The sequence below is a fragment of the Mya arenaria genome, chromosome 13, assembly GCF_026914265.1.
Source record: "Mya arenaria isolate MELC-2E11 chromosome 13, ASM2691426v1".
Classification (NCBI taxonomy): domain Eukaryota; kingdom Metazoa; phylum Mollusca; class Bivalvia; order Myida; family Myidae; genus Mya; species Mya arenaria.
This window is the reverse complement of record NC_069134.1, coordinates 55,360,639-55,376,930: the sequence shown is the minus strand read 5'-3', so window position 1 is coordinate 55,376,930 and position 16,292 is coordinate 55,360,639. Positions and strand designations below refer to the sequence as shown.

The 16,292-nt window shown below is 34.6% G+C and overlaps 2 protein-coding genes across 2 annotated transcripts in view; both read left to right on the top strand.

The window, feature by feature from the left end:
- The window catches only part of LOC128215394 (orexin/Hypocretin receptor type 1-like), a 60,046-nt gene extending 51,518 nt beyond the window's left edge, over positions 1–8,528 (top strand). Inside the window, exon 7 of the mRNA XM_052922080.1 lies at positions 8,443–8,528. Coding sequence (XP_052778040.1) covers positions 8,443–8,528 — 86 coding nt within the window. The remainder of the gene's footprint in view (positions 1–8,442) is intronic.
- Positions 8,529–9,700: 1,172 nt separating this feature from the next.
- On the top strand, positions 9,701–11,953 carry LOC128214324 (uncharacterized). The gene is made up of 3 exons (XM_052920734.1): positions 9,701–10,214; positions 10,467–10,689; positions 10,851–11,953. The coding sequence occupies exons 1-3, from the start codon at positions 9,921–9,923 to the stop codon at positions 11,339–11,341; spliced, it is 1,008 nt and encodes a 335-aa protein (XP_052776694.1). The 5' UTR covers positions 9,701–9,920; the 3' UTR covers positions 11,342–11,953.
- The last annotated feature ends 4,339 nt before the right edge of the window (positions 11,954–16,292 follow it).

Here is a 16,292-nt window from a genome sequence, read left to right as displayed (position 1 = left end):
ATTTATTTTTCCGTTAATCCTATAGAGTGTTTAAATTAACTAATAACATATACATGATAAGAATGAAAGCAGTAACGATAAAGCGTCTGGGTTATGAATGTCAATTGTTATGAGTTCGAATCCTGTATTATTAACCCATTTGTGTTTTCGCCTTTCAGTTGTTTAATAATTTAAATTAAAATATAAAAATTAGTTATAAGAGTGCATATAAGTGCCCAATAGTAATACATATAGTACGGTCTTCAACTATTCTGGCCTTTCAGAAAACGTTTTGTACATCTTCGTGAAAAATGTGATTAATTCGCCATATGGCATAGAAGTCCTAACCACGAGAGAGACTCAGTTTTCGATCAGAAGTCTTATTGGTGTTTGTTATAACATTAACTGTGGATTGTGCTGTAATCAAATGAAACAAACACTTGTAAAAAGGTTTATTTTATTTTGGAATAAAACCTTAATGAAAGGGATAACTGTACACGTATTACATCATAATGTTTAAATTGTTAACAGCAACCCCTCCAAACATAAACAAACAAAAACACAATTACATGCCCTCCTCTTTCATAGCTCATCACGTGACCTACAGTGCTCTATATGCTAATGCCAATACATTAAGTTTAAATTTCAATAGTGCTGCAAAGGGTGATTTACTCTTGAAAGAAACGGAAAATTCAACCTATTTCGTTATGTTGCAATGAAATATACCAAAAGGTCACAGCGCAAAAGACAGAATTAAACACTTTCTAATAATTACCGTGGATTGTCTGGGCCCTATATCAGTAAAGAAGGCTTAAGGATGATACTTTTCAATTCGTAACCTCGTTTTTGCGTACACTGCGTTACCCTACGGTGTACGCTAGCACTCTAAGTCAATATAAGGTTTACGACTTAGACATCGTTTAGAAATAGTGCATTGGCTCAAATGCTACTCCAGCGCTAGCAATCGAATCCTGGACTCATCCCTGAGACAGGTTTAAAGTAACCGGATTAGTCACTGAAACATGGCCAGGCGTGTAAGATTGAAACAAGCGTCAAACAGTTCATTTGCGCGAATAGGAGCCTTGATCGGCATAGTCAGTTGTCTGAGGTTATTTGTTAGAGGTGGTCGAAGTTATCCATTAGATTGTACAACTATGTGCTATCATTAATTCAAGAACTATATTTGTTCTTTTTTGGTCAATTTAATGGTTGATTGACAACCTGTTCCTAGTAAATTCTACAAGGATCACATGTCTGTAAACTTACAACATACTGATTGAGAAGGGTCATGTTCAAAATCAGTCTTACAACTCCGAAAACATTCTTTACCAAATGAAAGCAACACAACGGGCCGATTGTTTAGAACTTCGTCGACTGACGACATGGCTGTTATTTTTAATACGCTAAATAATGTGGGGATGTCCTTATGTAGTAGTATGTGTTTAAATTAATTGAGAACGGTTAAAACATCTGTGTAGACCATGTTAGGGACACTGCATATTAATTGAAACCATCAAAGCCCGAAACTGTTCTAAAACTGGTCTGAAAGACAATTGCACTACTATAAAACCTTTCTAAGAATTAATAGAAAAAACGTCTTTGTTATTTTTAGTGGCGTCTAGAACACCCTAGTGAAAAAAATGTTTTATTCGGAATAGTTTTCCAGTCAAGTACTTAGCATTTATAAAGCAATCGAATTACAAATACGCTCTTTGACGGTCATCCATAAGCCGATACTTTACGCCATTGTTGACTTATATTTCAACCATGCGTGAAGGATCGATTGTGAATAAGAACAGTTACGTAATAGTTTTAAACAATCGTTACTCCAAAAGACCAAGACATGACAAGACAGTATATAACATTTAATAAATAAAAAATAATTGCCGAAAATGGCCGCGACGCTAGTATTATAATTATTATCCAAGTTAGTCATTAGACAGAAATAATAATACGTCGCGGCCAAATGCCCGTACTACATTCAACAAGGCATTTAATAATACATGTTAATTGCAAACTAACACAAACAAAATCAAATCAGTAATATTAAGTATATTAAGGGAGGGAGTGATGGGTTTTTAAGTTAAATACAGTCGTCTGGATTGGACGAAATTAAACTGAACAATGACCAGATCGGATTAACACATAAGCGACTATGGGTGACTGCGCATAAAAGTAGTTCCCATAATTATAACATGTTAGGCAAAAATGTGGTAAAATGAACTATTTAATCAAAGCTTGGATGAGAAAGAAACATGTAACAAATGCAAAACAGATACATATGAGTATATTTTGACAAATCATTCTCTCGTATTTAAAATCAATTCATATACATGTATAACAAACATACATTTTGAATGGTAAACCTTTAACAACTTACTAAATAATACATATATGAAAAATAGTAATTTCTGATAACAAGATTATAGCCGTGTATTTTATAGCCGAAAACAAACAAATATTAAATGACTGGTGAGTGCGTAAAAATTTAAAATGATCAACTATCAACTCATAAGGTAGTCATTCGTAAGTGCCGTTCAGGCTTTTTTTTAAATTATGTTTAGACTGGACGTCATTCATAACAAAATTCCTAAACATGTTTAAAATGCCGATCAGGTCGCACATTTATTAAGATTATTCCTATTTGGTCAATTAAAACAAAAAAGAACACTTTACCTGTTAAAAGTAATCCTTTTTACATCAATGTCACTATATATCATAAAGTAATCATGTTCCGATTTGTTAACACAACATGCTTTATCAAACACCATCTAAATTCACCAAACACCATTGTTTTTGTCAACGAATGTAGCCGAGAATATCCAAATGTTTTTTTTTCTTTTCTCTGGTTAAGGTTACACATGACAATTAGTTTACTATTTAACTACGAGCTGATACTGCCCGAGCAGTATTTTTGTCAAGGCGACTTAAATTGCTGTAGTGTATACTATTAATTTATTCAAAATAAAATTTAAAACATTTATTACTTTTTGATAGAATAAAGGCATGTAGTTTTTCAAAAAGAGACAAATAGCAATATTAGTTGGTGGAATGTAACCAAAGTATAGGAAGAATTTTTATTGCATGCATGGCATTTTTTCAATATTTTCTTTGTTTTTTACCCCTCATCTGCGCTCACTTGGATGTCTTTGGACTTTTTTCTGCTACATATCCTTTGTTTTGGTGTCTTTAAAGCATCCAAATTATTTTTTTGAAGTACTTGTCACATACTTGCGGTAAGAGCAACCTCAGGTACAAACTGGCGACTGTACGAGCTCTTTCCTCCCTACCTTCTTCCTAATTAAGTTTTCTGGTGTTCCCCAGTGGACGACCATTTGTATGTATGCTGACAAAAACTAAAACCTGCCATGACGGTTTGAAATTCTCCAATTATTTGGAGGTTTTTAATTGTCATCTATTGACATAAAAACATTTCCACATTTCTTTCCCTTAGTCCACGCATCTAGCCTCCCGTCAAAAAAAACGACCATACATTATAAATACTCAACGTGTGCTCTTACTTTGTATGACAGAAATGAAAATACTGAGGAAAATTACCAGTTTGCCTTTATAAACGTTATGAAACTTCATAGCGTCTCTTCGAACCGCTGGCGCATGCACGTCACAAACTGGGCATGTGAATCCCTATAGGATGAGGACTTAACTATTTATTCGGCAGTCAATGAACCTCGATGAAGACTAGAAATACCAGTCCTAGAAAGAGGATACTTACAATTGTTACCGCCACAGGACCACTTTAGATGTCATTCATTGCGGATCTCACGGCATTTTGGCTTAAAATATATTTCGTTAACATATACCTGACCAACCAGTGGACCATTATAAACTAAAAGGAAGAATAACTTCACGGCGGACGGATTTATTAAGTTGAACAACTTTCATTCTATTACGTGATAGCGAAGATTGCACAAGTCTCATAACATCCCAAGACATAGTCTATACGAGCATGAAGGCCAATTATCATGGGTTGTACTTACTGATTAACGTAAACAGATTTACAGTCAAAAACAAATACAACGCCTTAAATATGCACAATTACGACAAATGACAGGGGTACCAATGCCCTCGGTGGTCTGAGAGGAAAACGAGTCGCCGTTCTACGTATTACTGGACGGCCAGATTTATGTTATTTTAACAGTGCCATAACTCCGGTGATATGTAACTTCATGAGCATTAAGTTCATTTTATAACTACTTTGATAGGTAGTAGTCTAAGTCCGGCCGTAGGGATTTTTGGTGAATAACACTATCCATGTCTATCCGTTTATCGTTGCATTTTAATCCATTCAGTATTAGAAGAATAAAACAAACAAAAACAGTTAACCACTGAGCTTTTAATTCAATGCAAGGGTTTATCAGAGTCGTACAATGTGTCACGTACAACACGAAAATATGAAAACCAGCGCAATCAATCGCCTTCATAGGCTTTGTTTGCTATTTTTGAGTATGCTAATGATTGCGTGTCAGCTCTGCAAGTACTAAAGTAAGTAATAAATTAGATATACAGCAAAATCAATAGCAATGCACATTCACATGCTAATAGTGAAAACTTTCGTTTGTATGTCTGAATGTATAACCCAGATATTTTGGGGGGTTTTCAAAATTGTTTGGAAGGTTTTGTTTTTGAATAAGTATAACTTTTTGGCTTTAAAACTCTCACAATACTCATGTTTTAATAGCCACCGTGGTATAATGAAGTTCAAAGATGAAGGGAACAATCGGATTACAGTTAGATATGAGACACAGCACCAACTATTGTATATATTATATCTATAATAAAGCTTAGGTTCATTTTCTTGTTATTTAAATCGCAACCAGTTTTTTACGAAACCAATGTCTGCCCACATAAAGCCATTCGATTTATATTTCTGACAAAGAACGTTGCACTCTCATCAGTGCCGAGGCATATTCAATCTCAAAACCCGTACAACTTTTCCAGACATCTTAGCTTTCAATTCATTGAGTTTTATTAGAAATGTTAATTTGATGTGGCGTTGAACGACTATTGGAAATCGCCTTGTGTAGAAGTAATAACAATAGATAATGATTTGCTGTCGGCGAAGGAATAAAAGATGATCTGCGATGAAAATATGTTAGAGTTTGCTTTTGACACTAAACTGTTCTCCAATCAAACGTGCGTATTTGTTTTCTCAATAGTTCAATTAAGTTTCGGAAACAGGTTAAGACAGCGTGACACGGCTGCTATGTCAATTGGCGGTGCTGATGGTGCTGCTTCAAAAAGTCGAGATGATGTAAGTATAAATTTAACAGCTGTACATTTGAAAGGTCAAATATTGAATCAGTAACATTGAACTCACTTTATATTGTGACCTACATTTAAGCCAATGAACGCAACTATCGTCCTTTATTAAGTCCCATGTTCAATTAAAGACTTGAAGTTATAATTATCCGGTTGAGTTTGATAAGTAAAAATTAAATTAAAAATGAAAGTAGGGATTTATTTACAAACATATTTGATATTGTTTCCATATAAAATGTTGAGCAACTTGAGCAATACTTTCTTATAATAAACCTATATAAAATGTCATGGATAGTGTTCATAAGGTATCTAGAATGTGCTTAAAATAACTGAACAATAATCAACCAAACATTACATCTTTTGCACATCCTACATTAGCTATCAAATTGAATTACGGGAACGCGGAGACTATTTGCAAAATTGTCTCGTTTCCAACTAAATAGCTATTCTGGTGATAGACACCCCAAGGGTGTTGAATATGTAGATACTCTCTAAAAAGAAATGCTTGTGGTCATACACGAACCATACAAATGACCATATCTTTTTTCTAGATATAAGTTTTTTTACGCACGCAGAAGATTCCTTTCCCTTTTTAACTCTATTTACGGAAGCAAAAAGTGAAACATATTACATTAAAGAGAATATATCACGTAAAGCGTAATTAAATTTTGTACTAAATGTAAGTTACATCCAAATCGAATTTCATTAATTATTTTAGTTAGAACATATCTGGGAAAGGATTCTTAATGGTTAAAAAGAACGAGCCTTTCTGTGTCATGACGAATTTACACAATATGATCCGACTGACTTAGATTATAAGGTGTTTCATGCATGCGGAATACATGTCTTTCACGTTGTAAAACTATAATAAGTGTGTATGTGTGTGTGCGTGCGGGCGTGCGTGCGTCCGTGCGTGGGTGCGTGCGTGCGTGCGTGCGTGCGTGTGTGAGTGTGCGTGTGTTTGTGTGTGTGTGTTTCAGATAGAAAAAGATTGACCTTACATGTTTTGTTTTATAATACCAAAATTCAACGCATATCACTACGTTGAAACGGTAAGCTGTGCAAATAAATGTTAGAAATATTAAAGCAATGGTTTTACTATTTTTATATACTTATGAAACCCTTGAGAGGATAAACATTACTCTGCCTTTTTCACATACGATGAATACTCATTTTCACCGCGCCTGAGTGTAGAAGGAGAGTTGTTTTGGTACGTTTAATCTAAATGTTAAATGCGCGGGTGGTTTCCACGATGCACTCACTATATTTGAGGTTAAGAATGCTACTTCATTCTGATATTTGTTTAAATATTAGTGAAGTACATAAACAATCGTTGTTATTCAGTCCAATACTACCAATCAGAGGAAAAAAATGAATATCTCGGAGATAAAACAGTTTCTACTGGACTGGAAGTTTGTTTACTTCCGGTCTGATTCAACATGGATTTCCTGACCTCAAATTGACGGAATTCACGTAAAAGAAACGTGACATACATTTTTAAGTGTTAAACTCGTTTGACTCTGAACTGAACTTGTTGGAAATGTACGTTTGTCATTTACCTAAAAAAAGCCATTTTATTCCAATCAGAAGTTTACATTTAAAGTACAATGGCGTGTATTAACCATTTTATCATCGTTTCAGTTTAATGCTTCAACATTCAAAAACCGTATGACCCAGGTAAAAGTATTTCATTTTGATATGCACTGATTGAATGACGTTTTTTACGATAACTGTTTTAAAAGCATTGAAAAATGGCTATCTTTCTTTCTTAAATTATACTGATTATCAATATTTATATTATCATTTCAATGAATTTGTACTGATAATCCAGAATCTCCTATTTAATAAAAGTACGCATTAGCTACATTCGTAGTATGTATTGTAGATATTGTAGTTTCATTTAAATATCGAAAAGCACGAGGCACTGTTTTAAGGGTTAGAGAATATAAGGAACATCGAAATTATTCATATTGATAATTCGTTTAAATGATTTAATCGACCCTTTGTGCTAAATACATTTGCCGCATGCATACGCTACAACATGTTTAAGCTAATGCTGTTATGACCTTTAAATAACTCCAACGGTGTATCAATGTGTTTTGTTTCACATGAAGTATCGTTAATTTCACCATCTAAATGGTCCAAAGTATGCGCAATATAATCATTATTTATAGTAACACTCTGTTGGCTCATGGTTTCCTATGTGACCTGGACCATGCGTATTTCTCCTTTTCGTTTTCTAATGTTGCCTTTCAAAAGCGTTGTAACGGAGAATGTTATAAAAGACCTACACATTTATTAAACGTGTATGTTTTGTTAGATTGTAACTCAAGGAGATTGTTTCCTTGTTTTTGTGCAAAATCGACTCTGAGATAATCGCATGCTCATGAATTCTAAATTTTCGCTTGACCATAAGTGTCATATCATATTTTACCTGATATAGGTGTATATGCAATTTAGGAAGAGACCGAACAATTGTCGTATAAATATGTTGATGCTATCTAAAAACAGAAAATACTTTTATCCCCTTAAATGTGTAAAGGCGATCTAGGAATCGACCACACATATATCATATGAAATGTGTATAGGCGATCTAGGAATTGACCGGATATATCTCTATTAAATGTGACTTGGCGATTTAGGAATAGACTAAACATATCTCATATGAAATTTGTATATGCGATCTAGGAATAGACAGGGCATATCTCATATGAAATGTATATAGGCGATCAAGCAGAAGACCGAAAATGTATCATATGAAATGTGCATAGGCGATCTAGGAATAGACCGGACATATTCCTATGAAATGTGTATAGGTGATCAAGAAAAAGACCGGAAATATCTCATATGAAATGTATTCAGGCGATCTAGGAATAGATAGGACATATATCATATCAAATGTGCATAGGCGATCTAGGAATAGACCGGACATATCTCTATGAAATGTGTAAAGGCGATCTTGGAATAGACCGGACATATCTCTATGAAATGTGTAAAGGCGATCTTGGAATAGAGCGGATATATATCATATGAAATGTGAATAGGCAATCTAGGAACAGACCGGACATATCTTTATAAAATGTGTATAGGCAATCTAGGAATAGACCGGACATATATCATATCAAATGTGTATAGGCGATCTAGGAATAGACCATTGACATATATGATATGAAATGTGTATAGGTGATCCAGGAATGGACCCTCATTTCCCAATGAAATTCCTGAACGACTCCGAGAATCCCGCATCACTAGGGAAAGTCGTCTACTGAGACGTATTTTTACCCTGAAATAATCAGTTTAAGTCGTAAGGGAACAAACGTCAAGGTTAAGCCACGATACAGCCAATGGTAGTGGTTAAACCTTTTTTAACACACCAACATTAATGTTCGTTTTTGCAATGTGCGACACTTGTATATGCTATAAACGAAGATGTCTTTAATGTACGAAACAGGCATAAAAGAAACGTATAGTGTGTTGATTTAAGCGCAAGATCTTTGTTATAGAATTATCATAGAAACTACAAATGCACTTGTGGTTTTGCCACTCTTGAAAATATGTTTTGCTTTTACACTTGTGAAATAAAATGATATCTTTCACTCCAATCAACAACTTCCTTTATGTTTAATGTGTTTTAATAGGAAAACAATGCTTCCCCTTTTTATATATCTTTTAACATCACCGACAGTCTTTCAGCGCTTTGATTATATATCTGATGTACTTTAACTTCTTCGAACATAAACGCTCCATGATTCGAAAATAAAAGACACTAAAATCATAGTTAGCGGTACCTGAAAGTGAAAACAACTATTTAGTTTGATATATTAAATCGTAAACGTACACTTAAATCGTAAATAGGACGTATTTATATATTTTTTATCATAAATTGTGTGCAAGCTTTTTCGAAAAAGGTTTCGATCTTTCATTCAGAGCAACATATGACTCTGATTGATTATTTTGAGGTACGCTGGGGTTAAACTCGTTACTTTAAAATAAAATCAATTGAACATCAATACGTTGTTTTCTTTTCCACCACAAAAAAATAATCAATCTGAAAATTCATATATTGCTTATTATTCGTATTTGTTGATATGTCTTTTAAAAAACAAACTGATCACCTCAGGTTAATTAGTATCGATATTAACGTGATCATGAAATTCATATTCATCTTGCTCGACACTTGTTCCACTGGCTAGATAAGGTACTTACTGACAGCTAATGCATTAAGTTAAACAGTACTTATGTTCTAAAGTTTGAGTAATCCTAAAAACATAAACATAAAACTTAATGCCCACTGTCTATTTATGTATGTAATATTTATGTATGTAACAATAGAATAATCCAAAACGTCACAGCTCGACTATATCAAATAACACAATGAGGTAATAACTACGGTTAAATCAAGTAGATAGCTTTAAACTAGATAAACTACACTTGTATGAAGTGGTGTACTTATTTTGATAAGACCGTTCCTTCAGCAAAACTTCGATCAATAATCATGAAGCATTCAGGATTTTTACGTCCGGGTTTAATCCATATTTATGATAGCATTTCACCTTAACAGTGCCGACTTTATGGATGTATTTGTTTGAGTAAACTTAATAGCATTGTGTGTATGTATAGATCTGGAGCTTTTAAAATCAGTTACGTTAAGCAGTGTTATAATGATGTTGATATACTTTTTACTGTGGGGAAGTGTTATTGCGACTCATAACACTGAAAACTCAGGCACTAGCCAGACACCCGCCTTGCCACCTGACGAAATGTACCAGGACATGTTTCCCCTTACTAAAACTAACTTTACGGACTGTGTTTTGAGAAATATGGATCCATGGATTTTAATTTTCCATGCAGGCGCCGTCGAGAGAGCATGGAAAACGATGGCAACAAGGTTACGAGGTGTTTGCTGGGTAGGGACAGTAGATGTTACAAAAGAAACAGAGTTAGTTACTCTTTTGGTAGGTATGCATGGTGTATACGTGATGATATCGCTGTGACTGTTAAGATAAATAAACAGTAAAATAAATGGAAAACCAGTTGCTTTGGTTCATTTGAAATCTGATAAAAAATATCGAGGTATAGTCGACAGGGAATCACGAAATGCTAACTAGTACGGTCTTAATGCTTTAGTATACAATTTTGCAATTAAAATGATCGCGCATCAACGATACACATAAATGTAGTTTTATGTAAATTGATATATTTTGAAGGCCTACGACGAATCTAAAGGTCCTTTTCGTGTGTTTCCATATGGAGACCGGAACAGGAAAGAAAATCACTGGCGAAACATTGAAGATGAAAACACTGCAAGAGCAGTATGCGTCAGATCAATTCCGGACGAAGTGTTAAACATGGAAGAGGAGGAAGTCAAAGATATATTCATGGATAGCTTTATGGCAAAGCCAACTAGATTTCCCGTCTTTCTGCTTCAAGGTTATCTCCAAAATATCTCATAAATCAATCATCACATAAAAATATTTTTTAACGATAATAAAGGATTCGTCAAACTTAATAGATACCATGATATGTTTGTCATTTCAATCAGCGTTATCCTTGTCTTAATAATATTGATCATAGCTGTTTTTACTTTCCAGTTGAAGAAGAAACATCATCCACATTCAAGGCTCTGGCTAAGCGTTTTGCGAAATACTTTACATTTACCAAACTAGTACGTCCATCGTCAAAACAGTTAAAAGGTATTGGAATAGAGCAGGACAATCTTGATTTACCTGAAATGTTTGTAGTTATTACAAAAGAAGGTCAAACAAATGAGCTTAACGCAGTAAGGTTTGACAAGCAAAAACTTGGATATTTTAACTATACAAATGTAATGGAATTCCTATTTTCCGTAAATAACAACTACAGACACGAGTTACCTGGTGACAATCTTGCTCATGTTCGAAAGCATGCAGAAATGATAGAAATTGTGAACATTGAAAAGAAGCGATTCGATATTGTCTCTGCAGGAAGCAGTGCGAGACTAACAAGATCAAAATCAAAAGACACACATACCGTTCGAAATAATGGCGATAATGAAAACAAAGTGAATTATCCAGAAATACCAGGATTGCGCGATGAACTCTAATTGAATAATTTTTTAACTGGTCAAGATTTGAAAATGTCACCTAATGGCAACGTCCACAGGTTTGGCATGGATAATGATGCGACAGTTTTTTTGTATTAAATTTGTATTTTGTATGAAAACTGAGCATACATCTGGTGTTACTGTATTTTTTGTCTTAAATTTGAACTTGAAAACCATTCACTAATTTATTCATAATGATTGAAAAATGAAGTATTTGTACGTATAGTGATCTTAGTTATAAATGATTTTGAGATTTCAGTGATGGAACATATTCCACACATAGCCCATGGTTTGCATGTAGGATTCATCATCCTGCTAGTCGGTAAAGCATTCAGGCGGGCGATCTCTTTCAATATGTTCGAAGACAAACAATCACCTTATTAGATAAATTCAATTATCACACATCGTAGACCAAACTACCACAACACTTTGAGAAGTATTGTTTGACACTTGGCAAACATAGTTGTCATGGCAGAAAATGCCCTCGTGTCTTACCTTTTTGTTTAAAATTAGTCAATTGTTTAGTAAACATCCTTTAGAGCGACGTTAAACATATTTGTAATTTAGCTGAACGATTTTCTGGGCTTTCTGAGAATAAAAGTTTAAAGACGGTCAAGGTATTAAGATTATAACAGAATGGCCCATGCACATGTATGTGTACAGCGACTTACCTATATTATCAAGCATATCGGTATTTTCTCTGCGAGTATTCGTGATTGGCTGCTTGTGAGAATGTATGCCAATGATGTACTGGCTAAAACAACTGCCGTGCCAGGTCAGTGTATGTAAATCACGTCGTACATGACGTCATAAAGGCAACTTACGTCAATGTGTTGCTCGTTTAACGATTAAAAACAAAAGTAACCGTTTCACATTTTTAACCACACATAGCACAGACTTCATCAACTACTAAGCCCTATTTCCGGTTCTTTACTGGATTTTTATTGACCATCAATCAAGTTTTTGACAATTATTTGGCGGTAAACTTCCTCATTTCATTCGATTTTGGCTGAGTGTTCTTTAACAACGTCATTCATCACCTGGTATTTATCCAGTATTAGTAAGTTGATGGAAAGTAACACGTTTTCATAACTTGTGTTGTTGTAATAATGATTATTCTACCTTTGGCATTTTCATATCAATTATCGTTGGTAAAGAAACTACATAATTTACTTTCGTAACAAGTTGCAACGCAGTTTAAGATTAAAAAATATGCGTTTTAAGTTAGTTTCACGAGAAATGTTTGATGCATATTTGAAAGTAGCATAGGTTTTATTTTACTGCTTGAATTTGCATGCGTATGTTTCATCTTACAAACTTGATAACGACCCCGTTCGACAGCGAACTCTTTTGCCTGCCATTATCCGCTCGACTTAGTTCCTTAGTACTGCAATTATGGCATCGTTTTCTGAGCACATGTTTTAAGTGGAGTATTATTCTGCCAAATGTTTCAACATGGGTATACAAGCGCAAACAGTTTCGTTGGCTGTTAATATTGATTTGGTCTTGTTCAACATGTTGCGAGGGGTTTTAACAGCAAACGTAAATGAAACTGCAGTTTAAACGATGCGATATAGTAAATTTAATATAAGTTTACAAAGAAAAGAAATTTAACCTCTTGAGAGAACGATCAAACTCTTGAGAGGGACTTTTGAAGATCTTGAGTGAACTTCCTATACTTGAGAGACATTTTCAGGAACATATGCACCTAGTGTTCTTGTCATTCAGTTATTAAAGAAGAGTATCACTTTCGACACGCCAAAGTGGAAAGGCAGACGTGATAATTTCTTCAGACCAAATTGGCTTCAGACATGTAGTGGCTGTAACATGTGTCAGACGGCGGAAATATCAAATTGTTAAAACTTCTGAATAGTGCTTGTAAAAAATGTAGGAAACTGTTTGCAGATAACGAATACCGTTGTTCTCAAAACTATATATTTTAAGAGTCAAAACCCCTTGTCTTAAAAGCCATTCAAATACATTTCGTACCTAATTTACAACTTTTAGTTTGTTGCAATTTTATCTAAGTACGTATGTTAGCCAGTGACTAGTTCTTATGAAAAGAGTGAGAAAGTATTAGATAAAAACGTAGTAGTTCGCTATCAGTTACATGTTATATGTCATATTAAGACAGAAGTAATGATTATGCAAAATGTCTGTCATATATGACCATATTTGATTTCTCAATTTGGTCAGGATATAAACATGATATAAAAACATGTCATCATCATCATCATCATCATCATCATCATCATCATCATCATCATCATCATTATCTTCAACATCATAAGCAGCAGTAGCATTCACCATTGACGTCATTGTCATTATATAAGCAATATCAAATTCTGAAGGATCAAAATCAGCAGCAAAAACAACAACACAATAGAGGATACATACGCAGAAAGTCAATAGTTGACATGATACTTAAACCGTCTCCAAATATGGTAAAACGTTTTTGGTTACGCAAGGAAACTACACCTAGTCTGGTGTATATAATATCTAATTGATTGTTTACGTTTTAAAAATGTAAACAAGGCTTAAATCGTTTAACCCGCAAGAAGACAGAGATAAAGCTTACTTGCGTATTCAATTTTAAATCCTGACCTATTTTCTATAATCCTTTCACTCAAGTAGTATATTTCATTTAAATTGCACACACAATGACAAACATATGGACACTCTTCCAAATGTAGAGTTCTCAATCACTTGTATAAATATTGATGAGTTCTACTTTTTTAAAGTCACAGATGTCGATGATCATGGCTTCGTGATACCCATAAATCAAGAGGATTGAACATTTGCAAGTCTGGAACATAAATCATTGTAATGATTCAATATTTTATTCCCTTTTCCCATTTTAAGACAATTGATGCACTTATTGTGATACAAAGTAAAAATATAATCAGTTCTTCGATACACTTGCGTTACTATCACAGCCACTACAAGCTCTAAAATAATGCAATAAAGTCTCGTTAGTAATGTTTTTCAATTTCTTCTTAAAAGTTTCTACAGTTTCTGAGTTATTGATACTAAGAGGCAACTCATTCCACAATTTTGGTCCTACGGTAGAAAAACTTCTGTCTCTTAAAGCTCTCCTCTTATTGAATGGAACAACATAACACCCGCTAACAGGATGGGACGATCGTAAGTTCCGTGTTGGAGTCTGTTTTGTTAGAATCTCTGTAAGGTAGTCAGGAGAATTACCAACAGAGCAGTCGTACATAAAGGTTAACACGTTGAATGTAATTCTTGCTTTGATTGGTAGCCAATGCAGGTCACAAAGAGCTTGTTTGGAGCTGTCAAATTTCTGTGCGATTCCGTAGAGGATTACATATAATAGTCAAGATAAGAAATAACTAGTGACAACACAAGAGTTTCTGCAGCCTGTTTTGTGAGATATTTTCGAAAACTTTTGATTCTGAAATAATTTAACATGGCAGTTCGACTTTTTCGTTTTACATGATCTTTGAAATTTAATGTTTCGTCAAGAAATGCCCCAATATATCTGATACAGCTTCCTGATTTCACTTTATCTCCTGCTTTGCAAATTGTTTTTGTGTTTCATTTATAAAGCATTTATAAAGCTGTTGCCTACTACCGAACATAATAAACTCAGTTTTTGAAGTGTTCATTTTAAGTTTATTTTTATTCCTCCAATTGTTGATTGTAACAACACACTTTTCTAGTTTCTGTATTGCTTGAGTTTCGATATTGAAGATGTAAATTTAAAACGTCTGTTCGCATTGTGGTCATCTGCAAAGCAATAGAGTGAAATAGATGGTGGAACGACATCAAACAGTGTCCCAGCATAAGTAAGGTAGAGCCACGGTCCTAAACAGCTGCCTTGTGGAACGCTACAATGTAGCTGACGTGTTGATGACAGGGTTGAATTCCGCTAACACGGCAAATCCTGGGTCGAAAATAAGAGTTGATCCAGTCAAGTGCTGACCCAATATATGTGTAATGTATGTATGTCTTACCTTGTATTACATAATGAAATACATATTGTTTCGGAGTATAACGTCTTTTTTTTTTGTACGAATGAAAGTGTATTATACATTAGAAGTATAATGTCACCTACATTACATTCCAGTATGGTAGGCTTCTGTCGATTTGAAGTGCTTTAATATACCTCAGCTGCTTCTATCCATGTCGAGTCTCCAACTGTCATCAGTGGCTGCAGGCGGTCTAGTGTGCTCCTCCTGCCTGGGTACAGGCTTCTACTAGCTGACTCAGACAGCAACCTATTGAAGCTTGTGTACCTGCTAACCAGAAACATGGCGTCTCAGGGCAATATACCAGACCGGGATTGGGGCATTTGTTAATTCCAGGAAACAGGGTGGCTGCTACAAATAAAGATGTGCAATTACTAGAGACCGGAAACAGCTCGCTATTGATGACTACAATAAGTTAATTGTGACTGACGCGGTGTCGCATACCGTATTTACAGGTTAATAGAATCCCACTTCTATGGAACGTTGGAAAAACTTGATATGAACGAACATGCAATTCGGAAAACAAAACGAGATGGCAACGGTCACGAAATATGCAAGTCTTCTCTTTACCTAGCTTTACTATGTGAAGTTCCAGCTTCTTATATCTAGGTAACTGATTACAACAAGAAGGCCATAACAGAACTTGACATGGATCTTAAAATTATTGGGAAGTTTCAGGTTCCTGCATTTAATTCCACAAGAGGCATAATGGCCGTCGGTAACGAACTGCTATACTGCTTATCTCAAAAAGGGTTACATAATATTGAACCTTAAGATGCTTAATGGCCAGATCATACAATTGCTAGGGGAAAGAGGGGTATAACAAGTTCATATTTCGCTTCTCATTGTCCGCTGGAAAAAAAGCTATGTGTCGTCGGTCAAATGCTTGGACTCGCTGGCATGAACAATTCAGTAAAGGTATGCAGTACAATTATATCATAACAACCACTCGATAA

What these genes read in the sequence shown, in the direction of transcription:
- LOC128214324 (XM_052920734.1), top strand. Translation starts at nt 9,921, where the DNA reads ATGATGTTGATATACTTTTTACTGTGGGGAAGTGTTATTGCGACTCAT. An exon ending in CAGAGTTAGTTACTCTTTTG is followed by an intron (nt 10,215 to 10,466) that starts GTAGGTATGCAT and finishes TATATTTTGAAG; the next exon opens with GCCTACGACGAATCTAAAGG. An exon ending in TCCCGTCTTTCTGCTTCAAG is followed by an intron (nt 10,690 to 10,850) that starts GTTATCTCCAAA and finishes TTTACTTTCCAG; the next exon opens with TTGAAGAAGAAACATCATCC.